The sequence below is a fragment of the Ambystoma mexicanum genome, chromosome 9, assembly GCF_040938575.1.
Source record: "Ambystoma mexicanum isolate Mex_15411 chromosome 9, UKY_AmexF1_1, whole genome shotgun sequence".
Classification (NCBI taxonomy): domain Eukaryota; kingdom Metazoa; phylum Chordata; class Amphibia; order Caudata; family Ambystomatidae; genus Ambystoma; species Ambystoma mexicanum.
The window spans coordinates 1,322,946,573-1,322,961,616 of record NC_090931.1 but is presented as its reverse complement, the minus strand read 5'-3'; the positions used below and the strand labels follow the sequence as shown (position 1 = coordinate 1,322,961,616).

Sequence of the window (15,044 nt, the reverse complement as noted above, 5' to 3'; positions counted from 1 at the left end):
GGTGGCCCAAGATAGGGCAGTGGCGACAACCCCAACAAGACACATGCTATGGGCGGGGAAGAGACATGGACACCCAAACCTACATATAAGCGAAATTATACAGGCAGCATTGGAAATATGGGACGGAGCAACCAAGAAAGGTACACTAACCAAGGACCCCAGCCCCTTTCATGCCCCCATTTAGAAACCCAGAATTCCTGCTGGGCCTGGAGAAAAAGGCTTTTCAAAAGTGGGAAGCAGCAGGTTGCAAAATGGTCGGGGACATGTATCAGGACCAACAGATAAAATAGTTTGAAGACTGTGCTGCATTAATGCACTTAAAGGGGAAGGAAAGGTATAAATATGATCAACTGTACCACTGGCTAGATACACTGAGAATACAACAAGCGGCCACCAGAGAACTAACCCCGTTTGAAAACTACATCATGTCAAATGATGGGACAAAGAAGTTTGTCTCTAACACATAGATCATCAACTCCCCAGAGGAGAAAGTCACATGGCAATATATCAAGAGATGGGAAAAGACCCGGAGAAGGACGATCCCCAGGGGTCGGTGGGAATACACGTGGGGGATGATAGCCAAACTTACAAAAGCAATACACTCAAAAGAAATGTGGATGAAAATCCTCCTCCAATAGCAATACACACCAGAAAGGCTCCACGCGATGTTCCGAGACTCCCCCAACGAATGCTGGAGGGCATGTGGCGGGGAAGGTAATTGGAGACACATTTGGTGGGACTGCCCAAACCGACAATACTGGAGGGATGTGAAGGATCATATGAACTCAATGTTCCCGGGAGCAGGGGCCCTGGGGGAGGAAGTTTGGCTCTGTGGGATCTGGGACCCTAAAGATAAAACCCTCATCAAAACGCAGAAAAGAAACTTCATGGGACTATTAATCGGGGTGTGGTTGGAAATCGCCCCAAAAATGGAAGCAGATACCCCCGCCCATCGCAATAGACTGGGTACGTAGAGCTTGGTCCCATATACAACCTGCAAGGGAACTACCAGAAATTTAGGGAGGAGTGGTCGGACATGCTGGAGTACCTACAAAGTGACTATATGGCACAATGGTGCCCACACAAAATCAGGATTCTTGACATTTTCAGATAAGAAACTGAGAAGATAAACTAAACGACAGGTGGAATATCCCGGGTGGAGTGGGTGGGGAGAATGGGATTGTTTTAAAGTTTCATGTTGCAAAACTTAATAAAAAATATATATTTAGAACCGATCTAAGTGCAATAAATACCCACCGACTGTGTGGATCTTAGAATGATACAGTGTCCACCGACACAATCCCCCCCCCCCGCCCGGCCCTTTAAGTGCGATAAAATTCCCATCCTAAATGTCTAGTTGTAGCAGCAATGCCTACCCTCATATGCACTAGAGTTACATACAGTGGCAAACTCCAATGATAATTCCAATGCAACTAATCATCCTCCTTCAAACTGATCCAATTGCTCAACCTAGAGATGCGTTTAAGTGTGATATGTTGCCACCCACCCTCAGAACTGTTTGATTGCAATACCGGGCTCATTTACCAAATTCTTACCAAGTGCAAGTTACTGGAAGCCCTCGACTCCTCCGACGCCGAGCCCTTGGGGGCGAGGCAAGGTAAAATTGTCCAGGAGGGGGTGGGCATGGGAAGGGGGGCTGATTGCCGGTCAGTGCCGGTATGGAGGGTGGTGGAGGGGGGTGTTCAGGACGTGGGAAGGAACAGCCAGGTTTTGAAGCCCTTCCTGAAAGCCAGGTGATCCTCTACAAGACAGACTAAGCGAGTGCCCGAAGGTGGGAGCCAGGACGGAGAAGCAGGCTCCTCCTAGTCTGAATAACCAGAAGGAGGTGGGGGGTAGGGGTTGGTGTGAAATAGACTACCAGGTGGTGTGCCGAGCCTGATCGGAGAACTCGGTGGGGTGGCTGTGTGCAAGTTTGTTTTGGAGGAATTCAGGGCCTTTCTTATGGATAGCATGGTGGGTAATGCACATGGCTTTGAAGGATGTGCAACCAGTGGCGTACCCTTTGTGCAGGGGAGATGTGTTCTGTAGGGGAGTGTGCAAGGAGAAGCTTTGATGCAGAGTTTTGGATCAGTTAAGAGCTTTCTGGTATATGAAGATTGGCGAGGGATGCCAGTGGAAATGCCACCACCATAAGCATAGGCCAAGCCATACACCTCAATGCTCTACGCCTTACTTCTTCAATAAGGGGAGAACATATTAAAGTGCCTCACGCCCTTGGACTGGTTGGCACAATAGGTCCCATCTTCTACAAAGGGTCCAGCTCCAGCCATCTCTGAACTTGCAAGAGTTGCTGGATCACCCTTAGCCCAACACTGCCCAGAGAAAGGCTTTTTATGTGACCCCTTCTGCCTTGGCACTCTGCAGCCATCGCGGTTGTGTATTCAGACGTTTCTAACCTTGATGCTGTAGCCTAGGAAAAGGACCTGCCTCGAGTCGAAAGTCCTGTGAACAAGTGACTACCAACCATGTACAGGGTCCGCACAACTCCTCCTGCCAGTCCCGTCAGGAGGGATCTCCTGAAACATGGGGAATCAAAGTCAGACATCTTAATCACTGATGGGTCCAGCTTGCTAGGTATTCCACATCTGGTAACAGCCTCCGACGGAAGCAGTGACGACAATAATAGCGATAGCAGCTGTCAAATTCCACAAGGACAAAACTGCCATAGAATCCTGGAGGCCTCCAGCAACCCAACAGATTGTGAGCAGTTATCCCAAATGCCTCATTTATCGAGGGCTGGTGTGTTCCTTAATGGGTACAGGGTTGCACCTTTTATGGTTCCCATCAGGGCTCCACCCAGTGTGGAGGAATTGAGAGTTGGAAAATCATCTATTGCATGGAGCCTAATGCTTTTGTATGGGACTTTTGAGACTGCATTAAACCCTTACAAAATTACTTGAACATTGGTGTTTTGCTCATAAAAAGGTACAACTGTTGAAGTTTTTGTTTGGTGCTCCCTAAGATTCATAAGGCAGGGCTACAAATGTCAAGATGCAAGCTACTAGCCAGGCTTAAAAAGTCACTAGGTTTCCGCAAATCCCCACAATAACAGCACAGAATTTCTTACTTGTCAAGCGTCAATTACCATGCATTGGGTAGTGAAGAGTGCAAACTTTGAGCCTTGTATAAAAAGGTATATGGTTTTTATTGCGTGTAACAATTTTCTTCTGCCCCACCTTAGCTCCTAAACGTATTACATTGCTTACTGAATTAAGCTGCATTCCTCTAAAGTGAGGTGGGTGTATCAAACTGACCAACTAATGGAGTCATATGCATAATATAGAGTACTTCTATTTGCTAGTGTTAATTTAATCATCACTAGTTCCTAGAGTATTTTTATATTTACCCGTGTGCACCACTGCTACTTACTAAAGTGGACATCTCACAAAGAATCCTTCAACAGAGTAGGTTTGAAAAAACCCTTCCACCACACGAAAACTGGTAGATATTTTTGATCGATTGCTTTTGACAAAGGTCACTTGGTAATGACCCAGCTGATAACCATTAGCACAAGCAATGGATTTATTTGACTTGCGTCTTCTACAGCATGCTGAAAGTGGCCAACACTTACATACACTTTTTAATGACCATGGGAGGATATTAGTTGAAACTAAACACAAGCGCCCTACTTACAAAATGGGTGTTTAAAACTTTGTCTTGCCATCATCTCTTCAAACAAGGCACACATCGTTTTGAAAAATTGATTAGCAGAGTTTGCCAATTAAAATGTGTTATGGAGAATTTGAATTTCTGCACCAATTCCCTTCAACCTTAGAGACCCCCAGCTCTTTTGCTGGACTTTAGAATTTTAACCCTGGAGTGAGTGAACCCTTTTTGTGTTTCCTTTGGTTTTGGAGTCGGACAAACTTCATAGGCATCAACTTGTGACACACAGCACCTTCAGTGCAGTGTCACAGAGAAATCCTTTAAAAAGGTTTAAATACCTTTTCTTTTGTGAACTACTGTTCCCAAGAAGAGTAAAGTGAAATTGACTTTATACTTAGCTTTTCTCTTTGTAGGTCCAGCACACACCATCTTACGTGGAGTGCTGGGGGGTTACTTTTCCTACCTACTCATGCAACATTGTTGATCTTACCATCACTACTTTAAAATGGCTGGTGGCAGTGGTTTAATTTTTCCTATGCATGAATGGGAGAAACCTGCTTAAATGGCGAGGGTTTTGAGACTGAAGACAGACTCGACCACTGGTAAGAACAACCCGACGAAGAAATTGTGAACAAAGCTTGCTGCATCCTCCTGGACTTTTGAATTGCCCGGTGAAGCCCTGCTGCCGTGCCAAAACTCCTTTTTCTAATCAACAAGAGAAGCTCCGGAAGGGACGACTTCTTCCCTTGGGTTAGTGGGACCAACTAATCCAAGGAACTCCACTGGAATACCTTCCCTGACTGGCAATACTTCTTTGCTGCTGCAGGAACAGAGTGCCAGGGGTCAAGAAATCCATAGTCGAGTGCAACGTATGTGATCCAGCCAGAAGCTCCAGGAGTCTCCCCAGGACCCTGCAGAAGCAGGACGACCAGGGCTCGAGTCCCCTCACCAGAGTGCAGGACTCAAGGAATGAAGAAAGCCAAGATCCGCGGTGGTGCCGTTTACCAAGAGCTGAAACTGAAGTGATGCTGACCTCAAAAGAGCCCGAAGCTGCCGCTGACCTCCAAATTGCTGCCGCAGGAGTCCTCCAGGCGTCCTCCCTCTTGTCCCCACGACTGAGATGCAGAATCTGCATCACTGCAACCAGACAGAAGCCAGCTGGCCCACTCTTCTTCTGACCTAAGGTACTTTTCTAACTTGGGGTAGTTAGTTTATTACTTGTATTGCGCACCAAACCCACAGGTAGTCGGGCGCATCACATAAGATTACTCACAGCTTAGTTGTACATAGATAGAAATTACAGTATAGTCAACAAACATAGTAAGGATAACATTTTTACAATTATTTACATTTTACATAAAAATAGCGCAGAGAATATATATACAATATGTATAAGAAAAGTTTATACCCAGTCTTTATAGACGGCATACCAGTTGGAGTCTGAAGTAAAAGAGGATAGGATCTAGGTGACGAGGGTAAACGCCAAGGACCACTTAGTCATCAGAGACTTTGAGCATTTTTATAAGGGTGTGGCGAAATTTTGTGTAGGATGGTTCTAGTCTGAGTGAGGTGGGGAGTGAGTTCCATAATTGGGTGGCCTTGACCTGGAAGCTGTTGCCTCCCACTCTGGCTAGTTTGAATCTGGGGGTCAGGAGACAGTTAGTATTTGAATGTCTAGTTAGTCTTGTCTTAGGTTTAGTGATGATTCTGTCCATAAGATAGCGAGGGGCTTCTTTGTTTACACATTTATGAGTCAGGGAGGCAACTTTAAGTTTTATTTTGTCAATCGTAGAGAGCCAGTTGTGAGCTCTTCTTGTGTCCGAGATATGGTCTCTCCTCGCAATTCCCAGCGCAGCTCTAAGGGCGTTGTTTTGCAGGAGTTGGATTTTCTTAGTGGTTTCTTTACTCGCCCCAATGTACATGGCATTACAGTAGTCGAGTCTTGATAATATAAGAGCTCTAGCAACGGTGATGCAGCTGGCATTGGAAAAGAAGGTTCTACCAGCTCCGATTAATTTACAGGTATAGGCTGTGGCCGAGGACAGCGTGTTTACCTGTTTGTTAAACGATAGGGCAGAATCCAGGTAAAATCCTAGTGTTTTTACATCCTTGGCAGTTGTAATAATGTTGTTATCAACGCTAAAGGCAGAATAATTAGGGCTTAGTTTCTTTAGTGATAGTTGTGTACCCAGGATGATGATCTCTGTCTTGTCATCATTCAGACATAGTCCATGGGAGGCCATCCATGCCTGGATGATGAGGTAAACCTTATTTACCAAGGCCAAATCCTTTTCATAATCACCGGTAATTGGTAAGAGGATCTGTGTATCATCTGCATAGTTAGTGTAGGTGATACCTAGATGATCCAGATCATCGAAAAGGGGCTTAGTGAAAATGTAATATAAGGTAGGTGAGACACAAGAACCCTGGGGGACACCACACGTGATAGGGATAGGGTCAGCTGAAGCAATAGGAGAGAATACTCTCATGGTACGATCACTAAGGAAGGATTGTATCCAAGCAATAGCTTCAGGGGTGAAGTGTGCTGCCGAGTCCAGGTGGCTGCACAAGACCTGGTGATCGACCAGGTCGAATGCGGCTGATAAGTCCAGGAGCAAGAGGAGAGCTAGGTCGCCCCTGTCCCTAAGGTCGTCAATCTGGGCCTTCAAATCAATTAGCGCAGTTTGTCCTGTGTTGGGGCCGGAAGCCTGATTGTCTAGATCCCAGCAGATGATTGGATTCCAAGTATTTCTGAATTTGTAGATAGGCTATTTTGTCTAAGATTTTCAGGAGGAACGGTACCGTAGTAATGGGACGGTAGTTTGTAGGAATTAGAGGGTCTAAGGTTTGTTTCTTTAGTAAGGGGAGCACCCAAGATTCCTTGAGGTTAGTAGGGATGCAGTTGGTCCTAAATGAAGCGTTGATCAATTTGGTAATGGAAGGTGATAGCTCTCTGGCTGCGTCCTTTATAAGTTGGGCCGGGCACTGATCACCGTGGCAGTTAGACGGTTTGAGTGAGAGTATTGTCTTTTCTGTTTCGAAGATAGTGACTTTTGAAAATTTGAATCCTGTTAGTGTGTCAGAAGTGGTGGGGGGGGATATAATAGTATTGCTAGGCAAGTTGGTTGATAGTGAGGCTTTTTTATTCTTAATTTTTGTTTGAAGGGTAGCAACTTTACCTGTCAATGCTTGTTGAATGTTTACACACCAAGTTTTGTCCTTAATGCAGTTGTCAGGTACAGGGATGGGTGCTTCAAGTTCTTTGAGGATAGCAAAGAGTTCCTTAGTACTAGAATTAGCTTGGGCTATTCTTGAATTGTAGGATTCGCGTTTGGCAAGGAGTATTTCTTTTTTGTAGAGGGCAGAGATAGCGCGCAGATTTGTTTTATTTTCTTCAGAGGGGTGAGTTGTCCATCGTAGTTGGCATGATCTTTTTTTGGTACGTAATGTTTTTAGATGGGGTGTGTACCAAGAGTTGAGGTGCGCCTTCGGGTTGCTTTTCCTAAGTTTAAATGGCTCAATAGTATCCAAGGAAGTGGTCATAGTATGGTTGAATACTTTGATCAAGGCATCTGGTCCCAGATTTTCTGGGAGGGCATTGAGGGTAGGTAAGATGAGGGGGAGTAGTTTATCACAAGTGATGCTTTTTTTGTTGCGAGTAGGGTCTGGGGGAGCTAGTGGAGCGGGCGGGGCAATAGTTTTCTCAATGTTAAGGGTGAAAGTTATGAGATGGTGGTCTGACCATAACACAGGTGAATTGGAAGAGATGGTCGCATTACAGTTATGTTCCGCTATCCAATCCAGAGTTCTTCCTTTTGAGTGTGTAGGGTCCACTACTTTTTGGGTGAGACCTTGTTCTCTGAGGATATTTGCCACAGAAGATGCATGTACGTCTTTAGGGTCATTATATCCTAAATTAAATTCTCCTAATAGAATGACTTGGGAGGAGTTTTTTTAAGTTATTTGCTATGATATTGGATAGGTCATCTTCGAAAGTCCCTATGGAATTAGGTGGTCTATATGTAAGGTGGATTGTAAGAGTTTGGGTGCAATTTAGATTAAGTTTGGCTGATACATTCTCGCACGAGTTGGTATCCAAGTGTGGTATAAGTCTGATTGGTAAGTTGTCTTTTACAATGAGTGCAATTCCACCACCTCGTGCCTCAGTTCTATCTGATCTGAGGATGGTGTAACCTTTAGGGATCGCTAGGGATAGTGCAGGGCCTGCGGCGGCGTGCAACCAAGTTTCAGTTACTGCTAACAGGTCTAATTGTTCTAGCTGTATGATCTCCGATATCTCAATGGCGTGTGCTATCAGGGATCTAGCATTTATTAAAGCTCCTTTAAGCACATGGCAAGGTGGGCTGGCTGGTGTTATCGTCTGTGTGGTTTGTAGTTGGTTGCCTTTGGCTTTGCTAGTATTGGTGGCAAGTGAGATTTGGGATCTGTTGTTGCTAGGTGCTAGTGTTCTGGCAAGTGGTTCATATAATTTAGGTAGTCTTGCCCGGAGTCTGCTGTTTCTGACAGTAGTCATGCATGGTAGAGATAACAGTAATTCTTGCATAGTTGATTTGGAGAGCCTTTCTGTGTTAATCCCAAGTGGGTATGATACTAGTGTGATGGTGGGAGGGTGATAGTTTACCAATGTAATTGTTAGCAGAGTAGTAGCTAGGATAAGGGTAATGCAGGACAATGGGCTCCTGGTAGTGTACATTTTAGGAGTACTAGGTACAATGGCAATACAAAGCCCTATGGCAATATCTAGGTTGGAATCAGCACTTCTAGTCCAAGGTACATTAGTTTAGGGAGTCACTTGGTACAGAGCCCTATGACGATATCTAGGTTTAAGTTAGAATTTCTAGCCCAAGATACAGTAATCCAAGGAGACATTTAGCAGTACAGTGCCCTGTGGCAGTAACTATGTTTGTGTCATCACTTCACTACCGGAATACCGTGGAATGTAGTTTGTTAAAGGCTATGAGACGCGCTAAGGGGCAATCAAAAAGGCGTATTTGCAACACAATAGTACAGTGGTCTCTAGGCGACCACGAGGCACAGCACAGTAGTACAATAGTCAGTAAGCGACCATGAGGCATAACACAATTGATCAGAGGTCTCTAAGCGATCATGAGGCACAACCCAATTGAGCAGTGGTCTGTAAGTGACCATGAAGCACAGCACAATTAAACAGTGGTCTGTAAACGACCGTGAGGCACAACACAATTGAGCAAAGGTCTCTAAGCGACCATAAGGCACAACACAATTGAAATGGTCGTCTGTAAGCGACCATAAGGCACAATACAGTTATGAGGTGGTCTACTAGTGACCATGAGGCACAATACAGTTATGAGGTGGTCTACTAGTGATCATAAGGCACAATACAGTTATAAGGTGGTCTACTAGTGACCATGAGTGACCATGAGGCACAATACAGTTATGAGGTGGTCTACTAGTGCCATAATACGCCACACAGACATAAAAGTGGCCTGTTGGTGACCATAGGGTACAGCGCAATGTACCAAGATACAAAATGCACGCTAGGGCTAAAAATGCATGTGCAAACATTAGAATTCTGTGGTCTAATGCTGCTGGCAATTAGCATATGTGGCAGCGTGAGACTAACACTTCTGGTAGAGTCGGATGCATAAGAACCATGCACTGTACTGTGGGGGCTAGGCAGATACCTTGGCTACCACACATGAAGAAGTGTTTAGTAATGTGGGCCAGTAAGGCAATAGTTCAGAGTACACAGGCAGTAGATCACCTGGAATCAGATTGGCAGGGAGGATAGAGTAAAGTGTGAAATGGACATGTGCAACAGAAAGCAGAGTGCATTAGGAGTCAGGTTGTAAAATAGGGGTTCTTGCTGAGTGGCACTCCGTATTAGCCTTAAAGTAATGGGGTGACCAAGATAAGTTGCGCATGTAGCTTTGCATATGCAGTGAGTTTAGGCAGTTATTGGCTACTCACAGTCTCGGGGAATACGCGCAGGGGGTATGGCCCTGGGCTCTGGTCGGCTCGGGACAGTCTCCGGACAGTTGCTGGCCTTACCCTCAGGGCCTTTCCAGGAAGGGCTGGCTTGCACCTTCCGGCGACTGATGGGTGAAGAAGTAGGCTGGCAGAGCCAATCATCCGGCGTCTCCGGACAGAGGAAGGAAGCACAGAGAGGGGAGGCTTCAGAGGGCACGGGCGGCCATCTTGGAGTAGATACAGCCTCGTGTGCTGTAATGGTGGTCGAGTGGTTTGAGGCTCAATCAAAGGACAGCCAAAGCATTGCAGGGATTGTAAAGTGCAGGGATTGTAAAGTGCAGCAAATGCTCGTGTTTGTATTATAATGCACAAACAAACAAAAATTGAATTGAGGTGGTTACCGCGCCTAACGCACTAAGAGTAACCCAGATAGTGGCAGATTGCTGGGGCTTGGTGACATACCTTGGTGCAGTCCTGCACAAGGTTAAACAGCCGCGGGTCACTGCTCCTGCAGTGGCTGGGAGCTCCTGCTCCAGCACGAACGAATTTCGAATGTACTTACCTCAGTAGCTTTAGCTCTAATAAATTGAGACTTGCAGTAGTTCCTTTATTTCAGCTCAACACTTTGTAAGAGCTTGTGACCCTACAGTGTTTTTTCTTCAACAAACTCTCTAACTTTGTGCAAGACTTTGCCATCTAAGAAGTGCCTCGGCTCCATAGACTACTCCAGTTGACTTTGGCTGCCTTGGCTCCCTGCAGAATCTTCTGATCCATTTGACTTTGATACTTACTGTCCCTCATAGGTGATAACTTGGTTTTAAACTATTATTGCTGAAAAAAGTTAGATCTAGACCTCATTGGAAGTTTTAAGTGCTCACATGCTCCAAAAACCGGTTCAAACCTTTTCCTTCCCTCAGCCTTTCCTTTTTCTTCCAACCTCAGAATCTACAAAGTGTACTATTGATATATAATGCCATTACTGTCCTAGTTAGTGAAGTCACCTCAGGGTGTACGAAGTGTGTAAGAAGCATTTCTAAAGAGTATCTACTAGCTATGTGTCGATTCTGCAAAAGTATTTGCTTGTTACATACATTGCCCTTTTTAGAAGAACGCTTATTTAAAAACTGCTAACTAAGTAAATAAATGTATAACAAAAACCTTGAGTGTAAGTGTTACTTGGTACTTGTATTGGTGGATTTCATTGCTACAGCTCTACAGCTCACATTTACCCAGCTTGAGATAAGCCTGGCTGCTCAGTTAACTACCAACTTGTGTAGTACAGGCCTCTACCAAAAGGTGGGTCACCTAATACCAACAGGACAAGGGTTGTGTATTCTCAATTATTGCCTAACAAAACGCTCTTGATTAGCAAACTCACCCATTTGATTAGCAATGTTGTACTCATATTTTTAATGTCACCAGATTTTTTTGGATCCAAAACATAACATTTAGTATCAATACAGCATTTATGTGCATCGCTTAAGTAAGATATTAGTGCGTCGAATCAGACTTTGCTAATTTATTAACATTCAACTAGCCCTGCAGGTTAAGTAATTTAGTTTACTGACTCGACCTAAAAAGAAATACACTCGACGCATAGCAAAAACTGTAAATGAGATTTCTGTAAAATCGCGCATGTGACCACAAACCCACTTTATGTTTGGCACACTGCCGTCACCCAGAAGCCAGCTATGCACAGTAACTTATTTGACATTTACTGCAAAAAATGGAAATGCATAAAGTTTCAAACATCCCCTGCAAATGGTACTCGCTGTCAAAGTCTACCAGACTTTGGGAGCTCTGGCTTAGTGTCTGTAAAACGTAAAAGGTTAGCTGCATGAATCAACACACAGAGAATATACAAAGGCTGTGAAAACCGTTTGGCCAGCTCTCTCCCGTAGGTGCCAATATGTAATGCAATCGTAATCGGAGTAAAATGAGCTCTGGAGGCTAACTACAGTGTTGGTATTGCAGTAGATGTGTCGATGTACAGTCTGGATGGAACGATTGATCATTCTTAACATCTAGTTAGCCTTGTGTATTCATTATGTAAGAGGAAAGAAAATAAGAGACTAAGCAGAGCAGATGGCGTAGCATGCAGAGAACTGGTCAAACTGGATGGAATATTGTAGTTTGCTAGCATCTCACTTTCAGGGTAACTGGTATAAAATCGCTCATGCGTTTGGGCATCAGATGCACCGATAAATGCAACCACCCGGTCACAGAACTAGATTTGCCATTAAAAGCAATTGGCCGTGTGATCATGTACATTTTCAAAAGTGTTCACTTATCACTATTACCTTCCTCAACAACAAAAAATCTAGTTGACATTGATACTTAGATACACTAACCTAAACGTTACTGTAAACCATGGAGACAATGCTGTGCTTTGCAGAAGCAATACTGTAGTTCTGCATTATGCAACAACTTAAATTATAATAAATGGAATTGCATGACAACGTTACGCATACTGGCAAAGAGAATATATATTTGCCAAAGAGGATATAGTTAGCTTAATACAAGTATCATCCAGATAGACTTATCAATGGTTTGAAAAATAAATAAATAAATAAATAAATAAATCTTGCACTTAAGAGTGAAGCCCCTTTGAACTTGCAGTGAACATAAAGAGGGTGGTGAGAGCCTTGAGAACCAGAGAGGAATTCAGGGTGAGCAGTGCTTCGAACAGGGTAACTTAAATAGCTAACTTTGCTATTCAAGTGTCAATTTAATTAGCATACCTACACAATTTCATAGCAACTGCTATGCGGCACTGCTTATTTTATGCCTTGTCAAAGCAAGGAAAATGTATAAATAAATGCCATTTTGGTCAGTATGGTAGAAGCCACATTTGTGAAGACACCGTAAACAAGCAGATTTGTATTACATTTCTGGGCAAAGATTTAGCAATCTATCAAGTAAACCAACAAATGCACTCAACTTTTAAATGTACCGAATGAAAATATGGAAAGCATTTCCACCAAGGAGAAAAGTCACTTACATTTCAAGAGTCTCTCACAGAAAAGGTAGTTGTTCATGGTCTCAGCAACAATCTTGGCCACTTCATCACACTCAAATTCCACAAATGCATAGCCTTTACTACCACCAGTCTGCCGCAGGAAAAACATATGTTACACATGTGCAAATAGAAAGAGTCAACACCATCATAGGAGAGCTCCATTTGATCACAAATGGAGCACTTGAACATATTATAGCTATGACATAAGACAACAGCGTTTAGATATTCTTGTGTGTGTGTCTTGAAGGTAAGCAGCGTTGAAGTCCCTGCCTTACATGCAGGCCATGTTCCACAAACCGACCACAGCAGACAGTGCACAATATAACCAATGGCTAAAAGCTGGACCTTCTCTTGGTCATATGAAGACTTGTCTGTCTTCTGGAATTATTTCATCCAAGTGAAATGAGAATGGGTGGGAGGCAGGAGAAAAGGTGTACATGGCTTGTAAAGGAGAATTGTTGTATCCCAGGGATAACATTGATCCTCAACTAAGAACCTGTAAATTACTTCATAACCAGAGATATATCTGATTTGTCTGGAAAGGGTAGAAGTAGCACTTTGAGGCTTCTGGCAAGAGATGTTGTCTTTTTAACTAGCGATGACATGGTTGACCCTTATGTACACTTACCAGAAATACTTTGGGATTTCATCCTTGCCTGTGTTCAAGGTTAAAAAAAAAGGAATTAACTTTGGTGAAACGATTTTCTCCACTACAACTGGCTTAACCACAGAGAATTTGACACTTAGCTCATTTTGTCATAAATTTTGGATTGGTTTATGTAATGTAATTAGGAAGTGTGAGGGGCACCACCTAGGTTCTGGTATATCACCCCATTCCAAATTTCACAAATACATGGTATAGTAAGGTTTTCCACCGTGCAGTATTCCGATCCTTCAGCAGGTCACACATTTAGTCCGCTGTTTACTGATTTAGCGGCATGGACACATGCTATAAACTTGTACATATCTGGCTCCTATTACTTCCTCTAAATTTGTCAGAGCACCAATTTGTGGCTCACACAAACACCTTTAAATAGAGAAGGTGGGGCAAAGACTTCAATGTATTTGGACTACACCAAGCTGCTTTACAAGGTGGTCCATAGTACATCCCTGGTACATAGTGCTTTAAGTTGGTTTGAGAGCCTTCCCTTTAAAGAGCGTCTATTGAATACAAAGTAGATCATATGCCAACCATGTTCTTTATTAGTAGCCAGTAGGGAGGGTGCTTCACATTACTCTTTTAAGTCCTGTTTGTTTAAATTGTGAAATTTGTCCTACAAAAGTAACTCCTTGCCTTTCAAAACCAAGTTCAGTGTCCTCCAAAAGGGTTAACGGGCCCTCCTTTTAAAATCCTCAGCAAAACACAGAATAGAGTTCTCAGAACGATCCAGACAATTTAGCAGGAACAAATAACCAAGCCACACTCCTCTTAACAATTGAAGGGGCTGGACGTATATATCGCCTAGACGGGAGGGAACAGGTCTCTGGTTTCTAATAATTTACAGAGGTTTAAGTAAATCAATACAGTTATAGCAGCACTTGCAGTCTCCGGTTTTGGTTAATTTGGGACTGCGAGGAGATGTGGTACACATTATCAGATTGTGGTGCTACAAGGGGGATAGGTAGTGAGGGAAGGGGTCTAGTAAGAGTGCCAATGACATGGTGGGCTCACCCTCTCAGCATACAAGGCGGCTTAAGAGATAATCTAGCTTGCAACAGGTTTATACAAGTTTTGTTAACATAATAAATCGTGTGGCAGCTTCCTCACCCATCAAGGATATGAGAAGCATATTGGCGTTTCCAGATTTGGAGAGAACACTTCCAAAGGGCACAGACGCATAATATCTATACAGACTACAAAAGGGTATGTATCCAAGCAAGTCTCTGCAGTTATGCATACCCACATATGTGTAAATATTTGTCTCCCATCCCCCCAAAAAACAGGAGAAAGTTAACAGAGCAAAGCTGTCGCTAAAAGTCAACAGTTACTGGTTTACATTTCAAGTTAAAGATATATCCACCTTATTCAGGAAACTTAGTTTCAGCCATTAAGGGTTTAAAAGAAAGGAGGACAGAACAAAACAAAATTTATTCAAGAAGTAGTGCACACAGGAAAATGGACCCATAAAATCTTTTACCTAAACAGTTTCAATACCCACTTATGATTTTAAAAAATAAAAAAAATAAAAATCTTTTAAACAATGTTAATTACCTTTTTACTTCTTGAAAGTCTAACTCGTGATACATTTCCAAACTGGCTGAAGTAACTCTTAATTTGTGGCTCATAAAGTCCTCTGGGTATGTGTCCCAAGTAAATAACACCAGGTGTGAGCTTCTCTGGCTGGAATAGAAATAAAAACATACACAGGCTTATACACACGCTTGAAGTGTCAGGGTATCCCGTTTTACAAACCTAATATTCTAATGT

At 43.4% G+C, this 15,044-nt stretch overlaps 1 protein-coding gene across 1 annotated transcript in view; it reads right to left on the bottom strand.

Moving 5' to 3' along the window:
* The window catches only part of NIFK (nucleolar protein interacting with the FHA domain of MKI67), a 176,457-nt gene that overhangs the window by 126,052 nt on the left and 35,361 nt on the right, over nt 1–15,044 (bottom strand). Inside the window, exons 2-3 of the mRNA XM_069616700.1 lie at nt 14,829–14,957; nt 12,599–12,707 (exon numbers count right to left, since the gene is read on the bottom strand). Of these exons, the coding sequence (XP_069472801.1) occupies nt 12,599–12,707; nt 14,829–14,957 (238 nt within the window). The remainder of the gene's footprint in view (nt 1–12,598; nt 12,708–14,828; nt 14,958–15,044) is intronic.